This window comes from Armigeres subalbatus, chromosome 2, assembly GCF_024139115.2.
Source record: "Armigeres subalbatus isolate Guangzhou_Male chromosome 2, GZ_Asu_2, whole genome shotgun sequence".
NCBI classification, from domain to species: domain Eukaryota; kingdom Metazoa; phylum Arthropoda; class Insecta; order Diptera; family Culicidae; genus Armigeres; species Armigeres subalbatus.
Genome location: NC_085140.1, coordinates 126,224,447 through 126,242,107, shown reverse-complemented (window position 1 = coordinate 126,242,107; position 17,661 = coordinate 126,224,447). Strand labels below are relative to the sequence as shown.

General features: G+C 39.7%; 1 protein-coding gene across 3 annotated transcripts; it reads right to left on the bottom strand.

The window, feature by feature from the left end:
* Positions 1-431: 431 nt before the first annotated feature.
* LOC134210820 (calcium homeostasis endoplasmic reticulum protein) lies at positions 432-17,661 on the bottom strand. 3 transcript variants are annotated; one of them, XM_062687125.1, is made up of 11 exons: positions 17,232-17,635; positions 16,885-17,058; positions 16,511-16,821; positions 16,266-16,428; positions 15,693-15,765; positions 15,257-15,331; positions 2,397-2,473; positions 2,122-2,323; positions 1,879-2,062; positions 1,645-1,740; positions 432-1,586 (listed from the first exon to the last, which is right to left on the bottom strand). In XM_062687125.1, the coding sequence occupies exons 1-11, from the start codon at positions 17,254-17,256 to the stop codon at positions 549-551; spliced, it is 2,418 nt and encodes an 805-aa protein (XP_062543109.1). In that variant the 5' UTR covers positions 17,257-17,635; the 3' UTR covers positions 432-548. The 3 variants fall into 3 exon arrangements, with proteins under 3 accessions (XP_062543109.1, XP_062543108.1, XP_062543107.1); XM_062687124.1 differs by having other exon boundaries at positions 1,645-1,806; positions 17,232-17,634; XM_062687123.1 differs by having other exon boundaries at positions 1,645-2,062; positions 17,232-17,661.

The window sequence follows — 17,661 nt, the reverse complement described above, 5'->3', positions numbered from 1 at the left end:
CATGGTAAACAAAAGGTAGAAGCAGTACTTCGACAAACACTTAGATGGCGCTGAAGGTACAATGAGAATTGAAGCAGCAGAGGAGACGACTTCGTCAGTTCAGCGGACGATGGAAACCAACCAGCCCCCACCTTGAGAGAAGTTAAAACTGTAACCCGCCTGAAACGTGAGGCAACAAACGTTGGACTGGTGGTGAATGCGTCAAAGACAAAGTACGGAAACAAGCGCGATAGGGCCCGCTTTGGTGGGAAGCAGTTTTACGATAGACGGGGACTCGTGATGCTATGTTTGTTTACCCTATTCAAAGGAAAATAATGGCGAACTATCTACAACCGAAACAAATATTAATAAAAATGTTTACCTTTTTCATTGAAATTCAAAGAAGGCCTAAGATAGACAAAATTGTGATAGAAATCAAAACATCGTTAAAATCGCATTATTAAATATACTTTATTGGGATGCCCTTCTTCTGCTCCAATATTGACACCGAATACCACGAACCATTTTCGTGGAGACTTTTCTGCTGGACGATGTTTAAACCTACTCTTTTACCTATCGTCAGCCCTAGCTTTCATGCGAGTGATGAATGCTGCACCCTTATTCTTACGAAAACTTTCGTACGGATCATTTCTCGCACCGTACGATCCTAAGCCTTCGCGGTCATTACCTCCCCACACTTCCCCACCCATACCTTGTGGGACACCCATTGGAGCCAGCTTTGGCATTTTGTCTTCCGCGAAAGCCGGTATATTTTTACTTCCGAAACCGCTCCCACCAAAACTGGGAGGAGTGGGCGAACGCTTATCACGCGAGCGCTCACGATCTCTGCGCGGTGAACGACTTCTGTTGCGTGGTACCCGCCTGGGTGACCTCGACCGCGATCTGGATCTAGAACGCGATCGGTTTCGGTAGCGAACCGGAGATCGTGACCGATCTCTCGATCGAGACTTGGAGCGACTACGACTCTTCGAGCGATAAACCCGCTTCTTTTGTTTTTTGGTTGCCTTCAGCAGCTCTGGATCTATCGGTGTGGGTGATCTTGAGCGATCACGGGCTCCGTTTTCAATTTCTTCTTCCTTCTGTTTACGAGATGCATTTTTAACTTTGAAGTATTCGTACAAAGCCAGCTTTTCCCATCCCTCCCCATCACGTGGCCTCTCGTGGCTCGGAGGTGCATAGAAGGCCTCAACGGCCGAGAGCAATCGCTCGTTAGGTGGTGCTGGCGGGGGCAACCGAATGTCCTCTGGATCCAGAGGATGATAATCAAAGTCTTCGAGACGTATCAAGGGGACCATCAACCCAGCAGGTAGTTCAAAGTAAGGAATTGACGGTTGCTGAGGACTTTGTGGTGGTTCATCTTCCTTGAATTCGGGCTCGGCTTCTTGTTCCGGTGGCTCGTCGATTTCCTCATCCAGAGGTGGATCATCGTAGTCGTCATGTCGTCTCTCATCCGAGTCGTCATTGTCCCTATACGGATAATCGTGCATACCGGGTGGTGGTCGCGTCATGTCTGGAATAGGAAAATTCGGAGGTGGATGCGAATAATCTCCTCCATTGTTGTTTCCGTCACCAGAGTTGCTGGATTGCTACAAATAAATAACAAAAGTTAGTGAGACTTTTAAAAGTGTTAGCAGAGTATGTTACCGCATAGTTGCCGCGTCGATCGCGATCATCGCCGCCGAGGCTGCTGTTTCTGCTATCGTTGCTGTCTCTATTGTTGTTGTTGTTGTTGTTGATATTCTGCGCTTGATTATTAATAGTTTGTAAGTTCTGAAGAGCCCCTGATAGCAACGTAAAATTGATGTTCTGCTCCAACAAGGAAGGAAGGGACCCATCGCGGTCATTATTACCTCGACTAGTATTAAGAAGCGCGTTTACCTGAGCGAGACCGTTGTTGGATCCTCCCGTCAGCTCGGGCAGCAACGGCTGGGGCGCGGAAAGTTTCTGCTGGGCAACAAGGGCTGCTTTCAGAGCCTGTTGCTCGATCTGTTGTTTCTGTTTCACCAGAAGGGCCAACTGCTGCGTGGCATGCTGGACAAACGCTTGATGCTGCTGTTGATAGCTGAAGGAAGATAGTTTCAATGAGTGAGAATCGGTCAACACGCATTACGTTGCGCTTACTTTTCAAAGGTTACTTTTGTCGCTTGTGTAATCTGGGCCACGATAGCGGCATATTGCGTTAGCAGTGAGTTCTGATACTCCTGGAGTGACGATGGCGGAGATTTTAGCTTCGAGATTACACAGGCATCGAAGAAGTTTCCTTTCGATTCCCATAAGGAAAGCAGTTTGGTTAATTTTGCACGCTGCTCGTCATTTTGAGCCGCTAAAAGAGAGAGAAAATATGTCATAGTTTTACATCTAAATTATCGAACTTTCTGTTACAAAATATTACTTACTAATTTGAGCATTGCAAAACATAGGAATGACGGCGCCTTCCAAACTCTTTTTTAGCTCATCGGTGCGTTTTCGAATGCTGAAAAGTTTATTTTTTAGTATATCTGAGTAGGAACTATGTATTATTTTTTAAATGTGTTTATGCTATGGTCATTTGTTCACTATCGGTCACCAAAGTTGCTTGCTGCCAGTGTTAAACAGGTTAACCCACAAAACAATGTTGAAGTTTTGATAAGCTAATTGAAACGTGTTGTACCTTCAGTTTAACCAGCACGTGTTTTTATACATGGTTGACATTTTTATTATAAATTTGATCCTTAGAATCCCTAGAATAGTTTGGAGTAAAGATGCCTTTTAAAGTTACAAATTTATAAAGGATGTGCCGTTTAAAATCCGCACACACTCAAATTGCTCTAACTTTTGATCGCAGACAATGTGGGGCAAGATTGGCCATATGGAGCAAGACGGCCATCGTGTTTTTTGACACAAAATTGCAGTGTGGCTTAATATATTGTAATATGCTAATATCTAAAAAAACCACCATAGTTGCATGTAAATAACATATAAAAATATACGCTGAAAGTTTGTTTGCTTGAAATCCGCTATTTCTTATAACATTTTGGTCAATTATTTTAACGTTCTAAATTAAAATGGACGTTTTCAAATCAGTCTTTTTACTTCTACCAATGCATATATACGCAACTATCTATCATTTGCATGGATAATATAATATAAAAGCATTCAATTTTATTTCGCAATATTGAAAAATAATCAAAACATTTAAATAGTATGGTATGGGGCAAGACAACCACTAATAATAGGGACAAAAAGCCAACCTAATTTTAGAAGTATCTAGCTTTGAAGCAAGTGTTTAGAAGCCAGACAATACTAAATACTCATCCTACTTGTTTGGCATTGTACAAAAATACATATGAGAAAGTTAGTTCTGAAAATGGATTGCGAGAGTTCGGCTACATGCCTGGTGCTGGGAATTTGGTTTCATCAGTACTCGCTAAGCTGCGGAGGACGACGGAGGTCCTTCGTAGCTTAGTTGGGAAAGCACCTGTCTAGCGTACCATTGTGGCTGAGAACTTGCTACTCGTATATTGAAGCTGGAGATTTTTCGTTCCTGAGGGCTTGAAAATGTGAGGGGTTTGTTGATATCTCCCGAGATATCCGACCGAATAACTGATGTCCGGTCTGACGCACAACGTTGCGTACATAATACTTCCCAGTCGTAATCTTGTCTTGTACGCTTAGGACCATTTTTAGCGGTGTGCCAGAAGACAGTGCGTGGCGGCGAAGAATAAACCACGAGCTCGCCCGGCGAACCCAGTATCCAAAAGGTAGCTTAAGCCGGAAGGGTACGATGGACAGGGCATGTTGCAAGAATGCCGGACAACAAACCCTACAAAGATGGTGTTTGCGTCAAATCCGGCAGGTACGAGATGGCGTGGAGCACAGCGAGCGAGGTGGGCTGACCAGGTATAGAACGACTTGGCGAACGTGAGGCGCATTCGAAGATGGAGAGATGCGGCCTCGACACATGTATTGTGGCGTCAAATTGTTGATTGAATAAAATGCCCTTCTTGATATGAAGAGAAAGCATTTGACAGTGTTTGGCATGAAGGTTTGATTGTAAAATTGATGAATTTAATTTTTCCTCTGTACATTATTAAGCACCAGTAGCCTTGCAAAGGATTACCAATCCGGAGATGTCGAGTTCGATTCTCGAGTCGATCTAGGATGTTGTCGGGTTGGAATCTTGCTCGACACCATAATGTATCCATTGTACTTGCCATACAAAATATGTATAGCCATTGAAGAAGGAAAAGAAGAAGAAGACATTAATCAGCTGATTCAGAATTATTTATCAGATCGCTCACTACAGGTAAACTATCAGAATTTGAAATCCCGAGGCAGCATATTGTAGGTGATTCCATCATTAGCATTAGCATTTAGCAGTTCGCACAAATTCGTAGGTGGTACAAGCCAAGACTATTGTATGAGAGTAGCATCACTTCCATCCGTTACCACAGATATTGATTTGGGACTAATCACTAACTCTTAGATGGAATCAATGTACTCTCCAATAGTCGAGATCTGTCCTGGCCACGTCCTTGCGAATGCTGAGGAAGGGGAAGGATGGTTTGTTGGACACCTACTTAAGAAAGATGCAGAGCAAATCACCACACTAACCACCGGAAAGTAGACCAAAAATAGGGTTCAATACATGATACCAGATCGTTCCGAATTGTTTCCGAAAAAACTTTAGTCAAATTTTCTTTTTCTATAAAAATTTGTTCGGGAGATGCCTTACAACATTAACTTCAACAAGCCACTAAAAATTAAATTCACAAGCTACAATCATTAAATGTGAAATTTAAAAAATACAAGTTTCGCGAAACAAACGAATTTTTTTGAGGTTTTGTCAGGGTTTCCGCCATTGTGCGATGGTCTGACTACCAGCGGACAAAGACACCCACTTGTCCGTAGCCAGAGCAGAGATTCTTCTCAAAGTCCGGGGCCAATCCTTGAGTCGAGACATCGCTGTCGGAGAAGGGTTAGTCAGAGGCTGGTCGAGTACGGCAAAGAAGTGCGGGTCGATAAGACCCGGTCGCGTCAACTAGAAATCAGCAAATGTTAGCTATATGTACCAAACACCAAGTCATTTGGTTGTGATGCACCAGAGTAGTAAACGTTGCGGACAGGAATAGGGGGTGTGTGTGTTATTTTATTACAATCTAACTCCCACTGTCAGGAAGTGGCATTATGGATATAATATTCGTGCAACCAGTATATTAATATAATTCCGTTTTAAGAACGTATGCGTTCCGAAGCTATAGTCGTATACAATAAGCATGATTGCACCCACATCATAAGAATATTTGAAGTGCATTCACACTTCCTGAATCAAAATTGAATCTTTGAATTCTGGCGCGAATTGAATAATAAAATAAAATTAATAAGTTTCAGTTTATCATAAAATGGCTTATCATTCTCCTATGTTATCCTTGAACCGAACATGTTTGTTCATTTACGATCATCCTATGCTTGCACAAACATGCGCGTGTATGTATATCACTTTTTATGCACTACATTATTCACTATACGTTACACACTACGCATTTCTTTCGACCGCGGTCACTGCTCCGGCTCTACTTTTTGTGCCAAACTGGTGCGAAACACCGCACAAAAAGGAGAGCCCAAAAGCCAACCGCACTGGACGACGGCCGTAATGATAATCACGTTGCGGGCGGCAATAGAAGGTGTTGCCAAAATGGTTTAATACCCTAGTTTAACGTTGATAATCAGAAGATCCAATACAACTGGCAAATTGATGGAGAGTTTCCGAGTCGATTGAAATATAAATCACAAGAATCTAACGAAAGATGAATGCGCTAGTAATGGGATGGAATGCCAAAAATGTCCTCATTCTAATCGCTAGAAATCTAGATTTTGATCCTCAAACATGTGGTTGCATGAAAATCAGCAAATGTCGTAAATACACAAACAACAACAACAGCGAATGTTTTATAATTATTTCCGGGGTGTACACTGTACGGACAATTTTTTGACGTTAATTTTGTATCTTTTCTCTGTTGATGAGCTTAATAATAAGGGAATGTCTATATATCACTGAAAAGCAGGGGGGTAATATGCGGTGCATCGCGCCTCCTCTGCATGTAGTATGAAGCAAATGTAAATAAACAATCCCACATTTTTTCGTTAGTCAGCAGTAGTGTAGGTTAACCAATATCCTACAAGATTCCAGTTCGAAAAATGCTACACTTGCCAAGCGGGGTGGCCCGCCTTTCCCAAGCGGCGAGGCCCGGATAATACATCTTAGGTAGTATAGACACTATAGGTTCCATAGACGAGCTGAGGCGAAGGCGAGTGTAGCCAAACGAACTGTCAGTTAGTGTAGCCAAACGAGCATGACGTCACGATTGCAATCCAAGTAGGGTGACCATATGATATTTTTTCAAAGGAGGACAATTCCTTCAAATCGTGCTAAAAAGGAGGACATTTGGTTGAAAAAGGAGGACATTTAAAAAAAAATAGCAACCCCAAAATTTCCCGAATTTGATATTAAATTGACTGATTTTTCGGGACGTCGAGTCAAACACGACATACAAATTCATAAAAATAACAAAAGAAGAAACGAACACACCATCTTTATAGTGAGATCTTATTAAACAAACTTAAACATATCTGAATAATGGTACATAAATGTTTGATATATCAATATGCTGACATTTTCGGCAGCATTGCACAGAATTTTAGCAAGTAAAACTTAAATGAGATTATTTTCGAATGGCCTAACCATCGCAACGTCGAGCAATAGACAACTGATTGTATATTACATTAGACACCTAGTAGACCAGCGGAGATTATTATTTGAACACCAACAAGTTCATGACATGCGAATGTACCGTGGGGCATCGAAATCCGTACACTTAAGCACCTTAGTATATGAAAAAGTCATTAGAAAATAGGAATCGAATGTAAATACAACGTTTGTCATTGACACAGGAGCATGGAGGCTTCTACTTTTGAAGTGTTTCGCATTTACTCATTCAAAACTACGAAAAACGTGATAAAATAATGAATAAAATCAACTACTCCTGAATCGAAATCCGTCCACCGTGGACGGACTTCGAATCAAAGGATCAAAATCCGTACAGCTATTTTTTGCCTCAATATTTAAATTGAAGCAGTCTGATTGACTAAACTACCACTATAAATAGTTCGATACGCACCTTGAGAAGCGATCCATACGACTTGTATTCCGCTTATCTTATGTAATTATTCGCTATTAGCAATTAAAACACAGTTACTTTTGTAGGAATTATACTCTACCCGAAATCAAAATGGCGACAAAAACTCCGCGTTTGGTGGGTGGCGATTTGTTTTTGATTTTTTTTTTGTTTTAATTTCAAAGCCTTCTTTCTATTTCTATGCCCTAAAAGCTTTCTGTCAAGAATCTGAACAAGATAAGATAAATTATTTCTACATTAATTACCTTTAACCCCCTTTAATTGAATGATATCTCATGAGGTGGACGGACTTCGGTGCTGTACGGATTTCGGTCCCGCACGGTACCTAGATCCCGAGGCTTTCAATAGTTTTTTTTGTGTGAAAATTCGAAAATGTTATCGGGCTGGATACAACTACGTAGATTTTCATGGCGATTTTGAAGCTTTGCGGGGTGTAATTTTTAGGGTGTTATTCATGATTATAGAATGATGAATCTAAGAAAGATTACAATAATTTTTATAGAATATTATTGAGTATGGAACATATTTTTACACCCGTCTTTGCAATGGGGTCATAAGTTTAAGTCCCATTCCTCCAACACATTACTTTTAACAAATATTCCACATGCTGTAAATGTACACAATGAGCTTCTAAATATAATCCACGTTGATTGGAAAATAGGCATTCAACTTTGATTCACTAATTCACTGAGATCCATTCGTGCATCATTTTTTGGGAAGATTATTAAACTCTTTTAGTGGAATATTTTCACCTGTTATGGGACGAGTTCAGCACTATTCTATTTAATTTCAACACGTTGCGGTGAATTAAATGGAATAGTTCTAAACTCGACTTATGAGTTATGATACGTGTCAATTTTTAGATTTTAGATTTAGAAACTACTTTGGAATAAACGTACCATTTGTTACGAACGATATATGATTTCTCGCAGCAAATCTTGAGAAGCATTTGAATCATTTTATTCATAGCCTACTCACAATTTCGTAAAATTATCAAACTATTATTTTAAATCATTCTTTCGACATCTTCTAAGGGCTGTATCGAAAATAAGTTATCCACTTTCAAAGTTTTATTACTCAGAAGCTCATGAAGGTATTGTTTTGTTTTAACATTTATTGCTGGACAAATTTGAATAAATTACTTAAATTCATCGGATTTTATTCGAATAAAATGTTGTGGACAGCTTATTTTCGATACAGTTCTTAATACACTCATTTAATGTTTATTATTTACATTGATGTTAATCGAAAACTAGATAGAACTGTTCCAAATTTTGAAAGGAAATGTACGCAAATGTATATCTATAAAATCGTACGTTAAATATGCGAATGAATGTCTGGCATTGTTATTTGTTTCCTCAAAATATACAAAAAGGAGGACATTTCAGTGCAAAAGGAGGACATCCGATTTTTATCGAAAAAGGAGGACATGTCCTCCTTTAGGATACCATATGGTCACCCTAAATCCAAGCAACGGAGCGTGTGACGTCAAATTCACGTGGTACACTGTGAAAAAGTAGAAAAACACACTTAATCGAAATGACCCAACCGTTCCTGCGCTCGTCTATGGAACCTATAGTGTCTATATTATGTAGGCTTGATTTGTTCGTGGATGACAGGCTTACTCCCCCCCTGCTGAAAAGACATAACATAGGGGTAACGGCTCAAACCTTGGCCCATTATGCTACGGATGAGCACATTTATCGTTATAAATCATCATATCTCGGGAACTTTTTCAAATCGGCGTATGTAACATTTTGATCAAGCTGAGAAAATGAGCTTGAAAGTTTTCAGATTTCATTTTTATTCCTATTTAGAAACTAATCATTTTTATTGCAATTGAATACACCTCAACGATACATTTTGAAAAGGTTCATCGTCACTGACCTTGAAATCTGCACTGCGTGTGAACAGTTCAGTTATTTTGATAAAAATATATGTTACAACGTTCTGCAACAGATAAATCACATACGTCGTTTTGATACGTCAGTATGACCGAGGTCATGCTACTTTCGTCGAAATGTTACGCTGCATTGTTGATACGTCGAAATGTTGCGTCAAGTTGAAACGTTTCACGCACATGCGACAAAAAAATTGCAACACTTACAACACGACGTAACAACATTTGCTGCAGAAAAACAACGTAAAATGTTTTTCTTAACGAAAATCAGAATATTTAAGCGACATGCTTAATTTTGAAATCAGTGATGAAAAAGTACAAGCAGATGCACGTTTTAAACTATTTAGTTGTTCGAAAAAACTTTTTAAAGTACATTTTCTGCTAAGCGGTGTATGTGCAATATTTTCAACAATGATGTTACACCAAGGGGTGGGACGCTGAGCACAATGTTCCAAACACACTTTTTTGCCATGCGTCGGAACACTATTCACCAACAAGGAACAATAAATTAACAAATTGTGGCACAGTGTGGCACACTTTTGACATCGACATTGGCAGAATGTCAGAAATCGGCAACCTTGCCAACTACTGTCATTCTTTTCCCGCTTTTTCCAAACATGTAAAAGTAAACATCCCATTGTTCAAATTTCTTGTGTCTTTAGACATGAACAGCTTAGTTTTTCGGAGCGAATCGTTTGTTTTTTTTTTTGCGAACAAGAGTGCAAGCATAAATTTATTGAGACTGATGGCACCCGATATCGAAACGATCAAAATTATGAATCTATCTGTTGGTGGTTGGAGCTTGCTTGGGCGGGAGGATTCGACGGATCAGCGAGAGGATCATTGATTGTAGAAGAGAAAAGATAGCTTAGGGATTTGTTGCTGTTTTTCAAGTATTTGAAAACTCACTAATCGTTGTATGATGAAGTGGAAACAAGAGTGAAAAGCTATTTGCATATTTATCTTCTCTCTTCACTGGAATCTCTTCTTCTTCTTCTTCATTGGCATTACATCCCCACACTGGGACATTGCCGCCCCGCAGCTTAGTGTTCATCATTAAGCACTTCCACAGTTATTACCTGCGAGGTTTCTAAGCCAAGGTACCATTTTTGCATTTGTATATCATGAGGCTAACACGATGATACTCTTATGCTCAGGGAAGTCGAGGCAATTTCCAATCCGAAAATTGTCTAGACCGGCACCGGGAATCGAACCCAGCCACCCTCAGCATGGTCTTGCTTTGTAGCCGCGCATCTTACCACACGGCTAAGGAGGGCCCCTTCACTGGAATCTCATCCGTCGTATTTTACTTATACATATACCCGCATGTTTCTATTTCAGAGCAGACAGGGAATCTTAAATCTTTGGCAAACTCCTGTTCCAATCGCAATTTTAAAATGAACGGTTGAACAAACATGAAGTTCCCTGAAAAGTTAGTTCATTTGCCGAGTTTCACACGCGAAGAAAGTAAAATAGTTGGAAATACAATTGATTATGCCGGCCGTTGCTGAACTAAATCAGCACCAGCAGGCAGGATGATGTTCAGCATAAAATTTGGTCCGTTAAGACGGTGCGAGGAGGCGCTAGTTCAATCACTTCCGACACTGCAGTTCATGATGAATTATTTCCCCAAATATCTAAAAGGCGCTGATATCATTTTGAAGCGCCTTTCAGACGATATGAACATTTTCACCTCTTCGGCATCTTCATTTAAAAAGGGCGAAACCGCTTTTGTAAACAAAAGCTTCTTCCGTCGCTTGTGGGCTAATGTGTGCACACCAATGCAATCCTGCTCCATTATATGAAAGGATAGAATACGCTGCTGCCATTGGATTGCGTGTGTGAGCCCACAAGCGACGAGAGAAACACTTCTTTACAAAAGCAATATCGTCCTTTTGAAACGTTGGAGCTGAACTAATAAAAAATAGAATTTCTTATTCGTTTCTTTCTTTTGACAGAAGTCTAATGTTTATGTTCGAACAGTGCTGCCAAACTTTGTCGTTTTATCAGTACTTTTGTCAATCACAAAATGTGGCACATTGCGGCACACCGTGGCGCAAAAATTTAAATGAACACAATTTGAATTGTGCTCAGCGACCCGCCCTTTGGGGCTACAACATGTAGCCTTTTTGCTATTGCAGTTTTCAATACAGTTTTCATTTTGCTAAACTTCTTCACTTGCAAATATGGGAAATAAATGATTCAAATAAGTGTGTGGTAGTATTTTACATGCTCAATAAAATGATTTGATTTTCTCTATTTGTTTGCATGCTGCCTTTATTCAACGCAAGCAAAATGACTGGTACTATAAACAGCAACCGATCTTTATCTTTTGTATGTTCGAAATCAACAATCACTCGTCCCAAGTGGGCTGAAAAATTATCCACCTGATAGGGACAAGGAAGCCGACATTTTGTCCATTTCTCTCGAGACTTTCTCTGGTTTAAATGAGATATTGCGGACATTTATCGTCGTTTTTTGCTATTTGGCGTCAAAACCAAATCTAAGCAAGCCGGCTCGTGGAATAATTCTGGTTGGAAATGCAATATCTCGGGTACTTTTTCAAAACGACGTATGTCGCAAATTGTAAACAAACCCGTTTTCAACAGCATATGGCATCAAATTCATCTTCAAAGCTACATGAAAATGTGTTTTTAAAAATGTAAATCAATATTTTGCAAAACGGTGTAACACAAGGGGCGGGTCGCTGAGCACAATTCAAATTGTGTTCATTTAAATTTTTGCGCCACGGTGTGCCGCAATGTGCCACATTTTGTGATTGACAAAAGTACTGATAAAACGACAAAGTTTGGCAGCACTGTTCGAACATAAACATTAGACTTCTGTCAAAAGAAAGAAACGAATAAGAAATTCTATTTTTTATTAGTTCAGCTCCAACGTTTCAAAAGGACGATATTGCTTTTGTAAAGAAGTGTTTCTCTCGTCGCTTGTGGGCTCACACACGCAATCCAATGGCAGCAGCGTATTCTATCCTTTCATATAATGGAGCAGGATTGCATTGGTGCGCACACATTAGCCCACAAGCGACGGAAGAAGCTTTTGTTTACAAAAGCGGTTTCGCCCTTTTTAAATGAAGATGCCGAAGAGGTGAAAATGTTCATATCGTCTGAAAGGCGCTTCAAAATGATATCAGCGCCTTTTAGATATTTGGGGAAATAATTCATCATGAACTGCAGTGTCGGAAGTGATTGAACTAGCGCCTCCTCGCACCGTCTTAACGGACCAAATTTTATGCTGAACATCATCCTGCCTGCTGGTGCTGATTTAGTTCAGCAACGGCCGGCATAATCAATTGTATTTCCAACTATTTTACTTTCTTCGCGTGAAACTCGGCAAATGAACTAACTTTTCAGGGAACTTCATGTTTGTTCAACCGTTCATTTTAAAATTGCGATTGGAACAGGAGTTTGCCAAAGATTTAAGATTCCTGTCTGCTCTGAAATAGAAACATGCGGGTATATGTATAAGTAAAATACGACGGATGAGATTCCAGTGAAGGGGCCCTCCTTAGCCGTGTGGTAAGATGCGCGGCTACAAAGCAAGACCATGCTGAGGGTGGCTGGGTTCGATTCCCGGTGCCGGTCTAGACAATTTTCGGATTGGAAATTTCCTCTACTTCCCTGAGCATAAAAGTATCATCGTGTTAGCCTCATGATATACAAATGCAAAAATGGTACCTTGGCTTAGAAACCTCGCAGTTAATAACTGTGGAAGTGCTTAATGATGAACACTAAGCTGCGGGGCGGCAATGTCCCAGTGTGGGGATGTAATGCCAATGAAGAAGAAGAAGAAGAAGAGATTCCAGTGAAGAGAGAAGATAAATATGCAAATAGCTTTCCACTCTTGTTTCCACTTCATCATACAACGATTAGTGAGTTTTCAAATACTTAAAAAAAACAGCAACAAATCCCTATAAGCTATCTTTTCTCTTCTACAATCAATGATCCTCTCGCTGATCCGTCGAATCCTCCCGCCCAAGCAAGCTCAAACCACCAACAGATAGATTCATAATTTTGATCGTTTCGATATCGGGTGCCATCAGTCTCAATAAATTTATGCTTGCACTCTTGTTCGCAAAAAAAAACGATTCGCTCCGAAAAACTAAGCTGTTCATATCTAAAGAAACAAGAAATTTGAACAATGGGATGTTTACTTTTACATGTTTAGAAAAAGCGGGAAAAGAATGACAGTAGTTGGCAAGGTTGCCGATTTCTGACATTCTGCCAATGTCAATGTCAAAAGTGTGCCACACTGTGCCACAATTTGTTAATTTATTGTTCCTTGTTGGTGAATAGTGTTTCGACGCATGTCAAAAAAGTGTGTTTGGAACATTGTGCTCAGCGTCCCACCCCTTGTGTAGCCCTCAAGTTGTGTCTTCAAACAAATTGCATACGTTAATTATTGGCTGCCGCATAATTTTGAGATTCACTGCTAATTGAAACCATGGCAGTTGTGTTGCTCTCGCTCTCGTGATACTCTCAAAGAAACTTTTTTCCAAAACGTAAACAATGCTTTAGGTGGGGATGATGCATAACGCACTACTGAAGAAAGCCAATTGTAAAACTTATTCTAGGCAAGTCCTTGCTTTGTACTGTGCATAAACAGTTAAAAATGTGCCAACTACCTAATATTATTACACAATTATTCATAATTACAATTATTGGATGCTTATTTTTAACTCTGCCTGCATTGAAGTTTCATGATTGGTACGTGCGTTTGATTCCACTCCTCTCTATATCGATTAGCTGTTGTGAATCCTCTCAAAACTCTCATGTGTTTCAACTTCCCGAGTTGAAAGAATACTTTTTCGGTATCATTTTACAGATCAAAATACTTTTTGCAAGCAATTCTAGATCTAAATTATGATGAAGGTATTTGTCAAGTAATTTGACTTTTGAAAATTTTTGGCTTGATTTGTAGGATTCGTGCGAAAGATGATAAAATTTAATATTCATACACTAATTTATTTATTATAAATTATGAAGGAAATGGTGTATCGAATCACGTAAGGTTGGAAGCCGTAAGGTAGGCAATTATTTTTGGTATGTTCTGCGAATGAAAGCGATTATATCTCGATTCAAGAAAAGCATCATGAGGTCCGATTCACAAACTACATGAAGTTTTAGGTTGTGGGAGGGTACTTGTCTGAGCGTAAGGACTTTATAAACTTCAGAACCCTACCATACATGAAGCATTACTAGAGGCTTGGTGTGGATTGACAATAGTCAAGTTTGAATGACAATAGTCAAGAATGAAACTTAACCGCTGAGTGGATTAACCTGTTTTTACAAAAATTCTCAGCAACCTAATCGCAAGCATCGGATATTCTATATGCAGTTTTCGGTTATTTTCTCCAGTACGGGTTATTGGTGAAAATGTTTTGATTTTAGAGTTTCACCTATACTAACGTAGTGCTACAAATCGAAAGCGAATGCTTACATTTGTCTACGGATGCCCCCAGTATTGTCCGATAAAGTTTTGGTTAATTATGTCGCTATACTAATGGAAATTGTGAAATTAAAATGATAGCTGACATAGTGTGGTTGTTATCTATTCATCTGATGTGCGAAAGCAGGTATGTTCAATCAGAAAACTCTTTTATTGGGTAAAAGAAAAACTCTATAGCACAGCCAGCCTGCATAAGTCAACGAAATATGGCTGCTAAAAACCGAGTCAAAGTGATTTTTCACGCAAGATAATTGCTTTTAATAGTTTAAGAAGTGTTTAAATCTAGAGTTATGAAGCAGATATATGTTTGACACACTTTTCGAAAGAAGTAGTGGTTAATTTGCGTGATGAGCCAATGTTACATCCAGGGCCAACATTACCGCCGGTTACCCCATTGTACTTTTTCTTAAAACGAATGTGACTCAATTTCCTACTCTCTAGATAGGCGTTATAACCCCTACACAACAAGACCACTTAAAGGTCACGTGGTGTCAAACTGATAGCTGTGCTGTTCATTGGATATCTCATGTATCAAGGAGAGAACAACCTGGCATTCATTATACTTTGTAAGACTACTTATTATGCTAATGCGTTGAAATTTCCCAATGTAAATATTTTACACGTATCTTCCCAAAGACAAACTCTAGCTTCGGCATAGCAAAACCATTATTAATATAATTGTGAGATGTATAAATAGAAGTTTGCAACTTACCAGTGGTGAATTACATCATTTACTAGATATATGAGGTGTAATTTCTGCGTGAATACAACTCCGGCAATAAGTGCCCTATGGGAAGAGACAAGATCGAGAAAAACACAAAAATTCGGATATCCGTTCTAACATTTTTCCACGACAAATCATTCAAACTAAAGTTTCCACACTGTGTCGACAGTTGTCACAAGTCACTCGTACTGGCCTGAATCACAGCCATTATGCAGTTTCTTTCCGGTTAGTGTATTCGAACTTATTACTAAAATGAAGAAAAAAACTGCACAATGTTAGATTCGGTCTTCTTTAGTCACTACACTTAGGTTCGTCTATGTATGTCACATGATGTGTTCGTTTTGTTGTTTGTATGATATCGGTGGTAACAGATAAAAATTGTTCATAGGAAGAGAAGAAAAAACGTTAGAACGCTTCTAATTACTTTCTCAAAAGATACTGCGAAATAATTTGACATTTTCCCGAATCGGTACAATGCTGTAAAATCCAGCCTTTTCCTAAAATTGTAATCAACAAAAAAATACATGTAAATTGAGATTTGTTTACGGTTAGTGGATATGCTTATTAATATGAAAGAAGTTAAATAAATGTAGAAGAGAGAAATGGTTTATGAATCAGCGACTCTCAGCTTCTTAGATAAAACTTCTTGAATCTTTTGGGTTTTTTCGTGAGGTGAATTATGTGAAAGCGTTGAGAATCGCTGCTATCATAGCGGATGTGATTTGAAATGGAATCACAAATTTTAGGAAGTATTGAGATTGGACAAAGAAAAATGGCTGCCTTGGAGAACATTGAACAGGTGAAAGCAAAACAGTGGAGTGCAGTTGAACTAGCATTTAAACATATACATTGGCAGTAAGTATCATCTAAACTGCACTCCGGTTGGGGCCCACGCGGGCGAGAAACAATCTCAAAGCAGGATGGCAAACATCTATAAGATTATGAAATCTGCTATTGAGCAGCATTGATAAGGGAATCCAACGTGTTCACTACTCACCGTTGGAAATGCTATCCTTCGTGCACGAATCGATAATGGGTTGCAGTTTAGCGTCGAAATCACTCAACGAAATTTTACTATCGTCGGCCTGCTTAACTAGGGCATCATTTTGGGCCCGCGTTACAGCTTCGTCTATTTGAACTTGTTGCTGTTGCAGGAGAACCTAATATTAGTGAGATTTATATTATTTCCTCTCCTGTTGATAATATTTGCAGAATAAATAATATCTCTATTTTTTATCTTACCCCATGCTGAGCAGAGAGGTTTAATTCCGATTGTCGAATCTGCTCGCGCAGCGCATTCTGTTGTGTGTTGATGGACTCAATCTGTGCCGCAATCTGCGGCGTAATCACTGGCTGTTGCGGCGGTGCTGGCTGCTGCTGTGGAGTATTCTGCTGTGGAGGTGGTGGCGGATTGGACCAAATTTGTGGCGGCATTTGGTTATTGTTTTGATTCGAATTTTGTTGCTGCTGCTGCTGTTGCTGTTGGTTTTGTAAGGCGAACGGATTTACCTGTTGTCCCATCATCGACAGAGGATGGCCTCCTTGCTTCATCACTGGGAACGAAGAAACAAGCTATTCATTGACATACCCAAATATCACATAATCTCAAAACATACTCGACTGCTGCTTGGTAGCCACTTTGTACTGATAGTAATTGTAATATTCTCCACCGTAGAGGAAGGCAAACTTGGTGTTTCCCTTCTGCTTTGATTTGGTCATCGACTCAAACTCCGGACCATTGCGGGCAACGAATTCGGCGAGCTTGTCGATGATGTTTCTTAGCTCAATATCTGGCAAAACAGAGAAAAATCAATAAAATTCACATTTTAGGGCGGCAAAGTGGAGAAAAGGGGAAACGCCAAAATCTCGCAAAGTTTTCCACTTTCCTCCACGCTCTGTCAATCGAGTATCCATCAGAACCCGCAGAATGGCACACAAAAGTAAGCGGAATTATGCGACTTACCATTTGGTGGAGCGGGAATATCCATTATTTTCGACAATTCAATATCGGGAAACTAAAACACTGCAAAGCAACTGAAGAAATTCATCCAATTTGGGCTTTTTAAGCAAATATTTCCAGGTGAAATTTGTTTTATCCGTGAGAAACGCGAATTAGGCCGACACAACGAGACGCCATGAAAGTAAAATATGACAGCTCCAGATAAAGACTTGAATAAAGAAAGACTGGTGGCGTAGTTCAGCTTCGGATACACTGCACGAATTTGTTTCATATCAATAGACCTTTTCACGAGACGTTTCCTTTCCCGTCAAAAATATTTAAGCCCCAAACGCAATACAACGGAACGGCGACGGAAAATTTGACAGTTAGCCCATATATTTTGGCCAATAAAGGCCCTCGCGCAATACAGCGGAACGGCGACGGAAACGGCAGA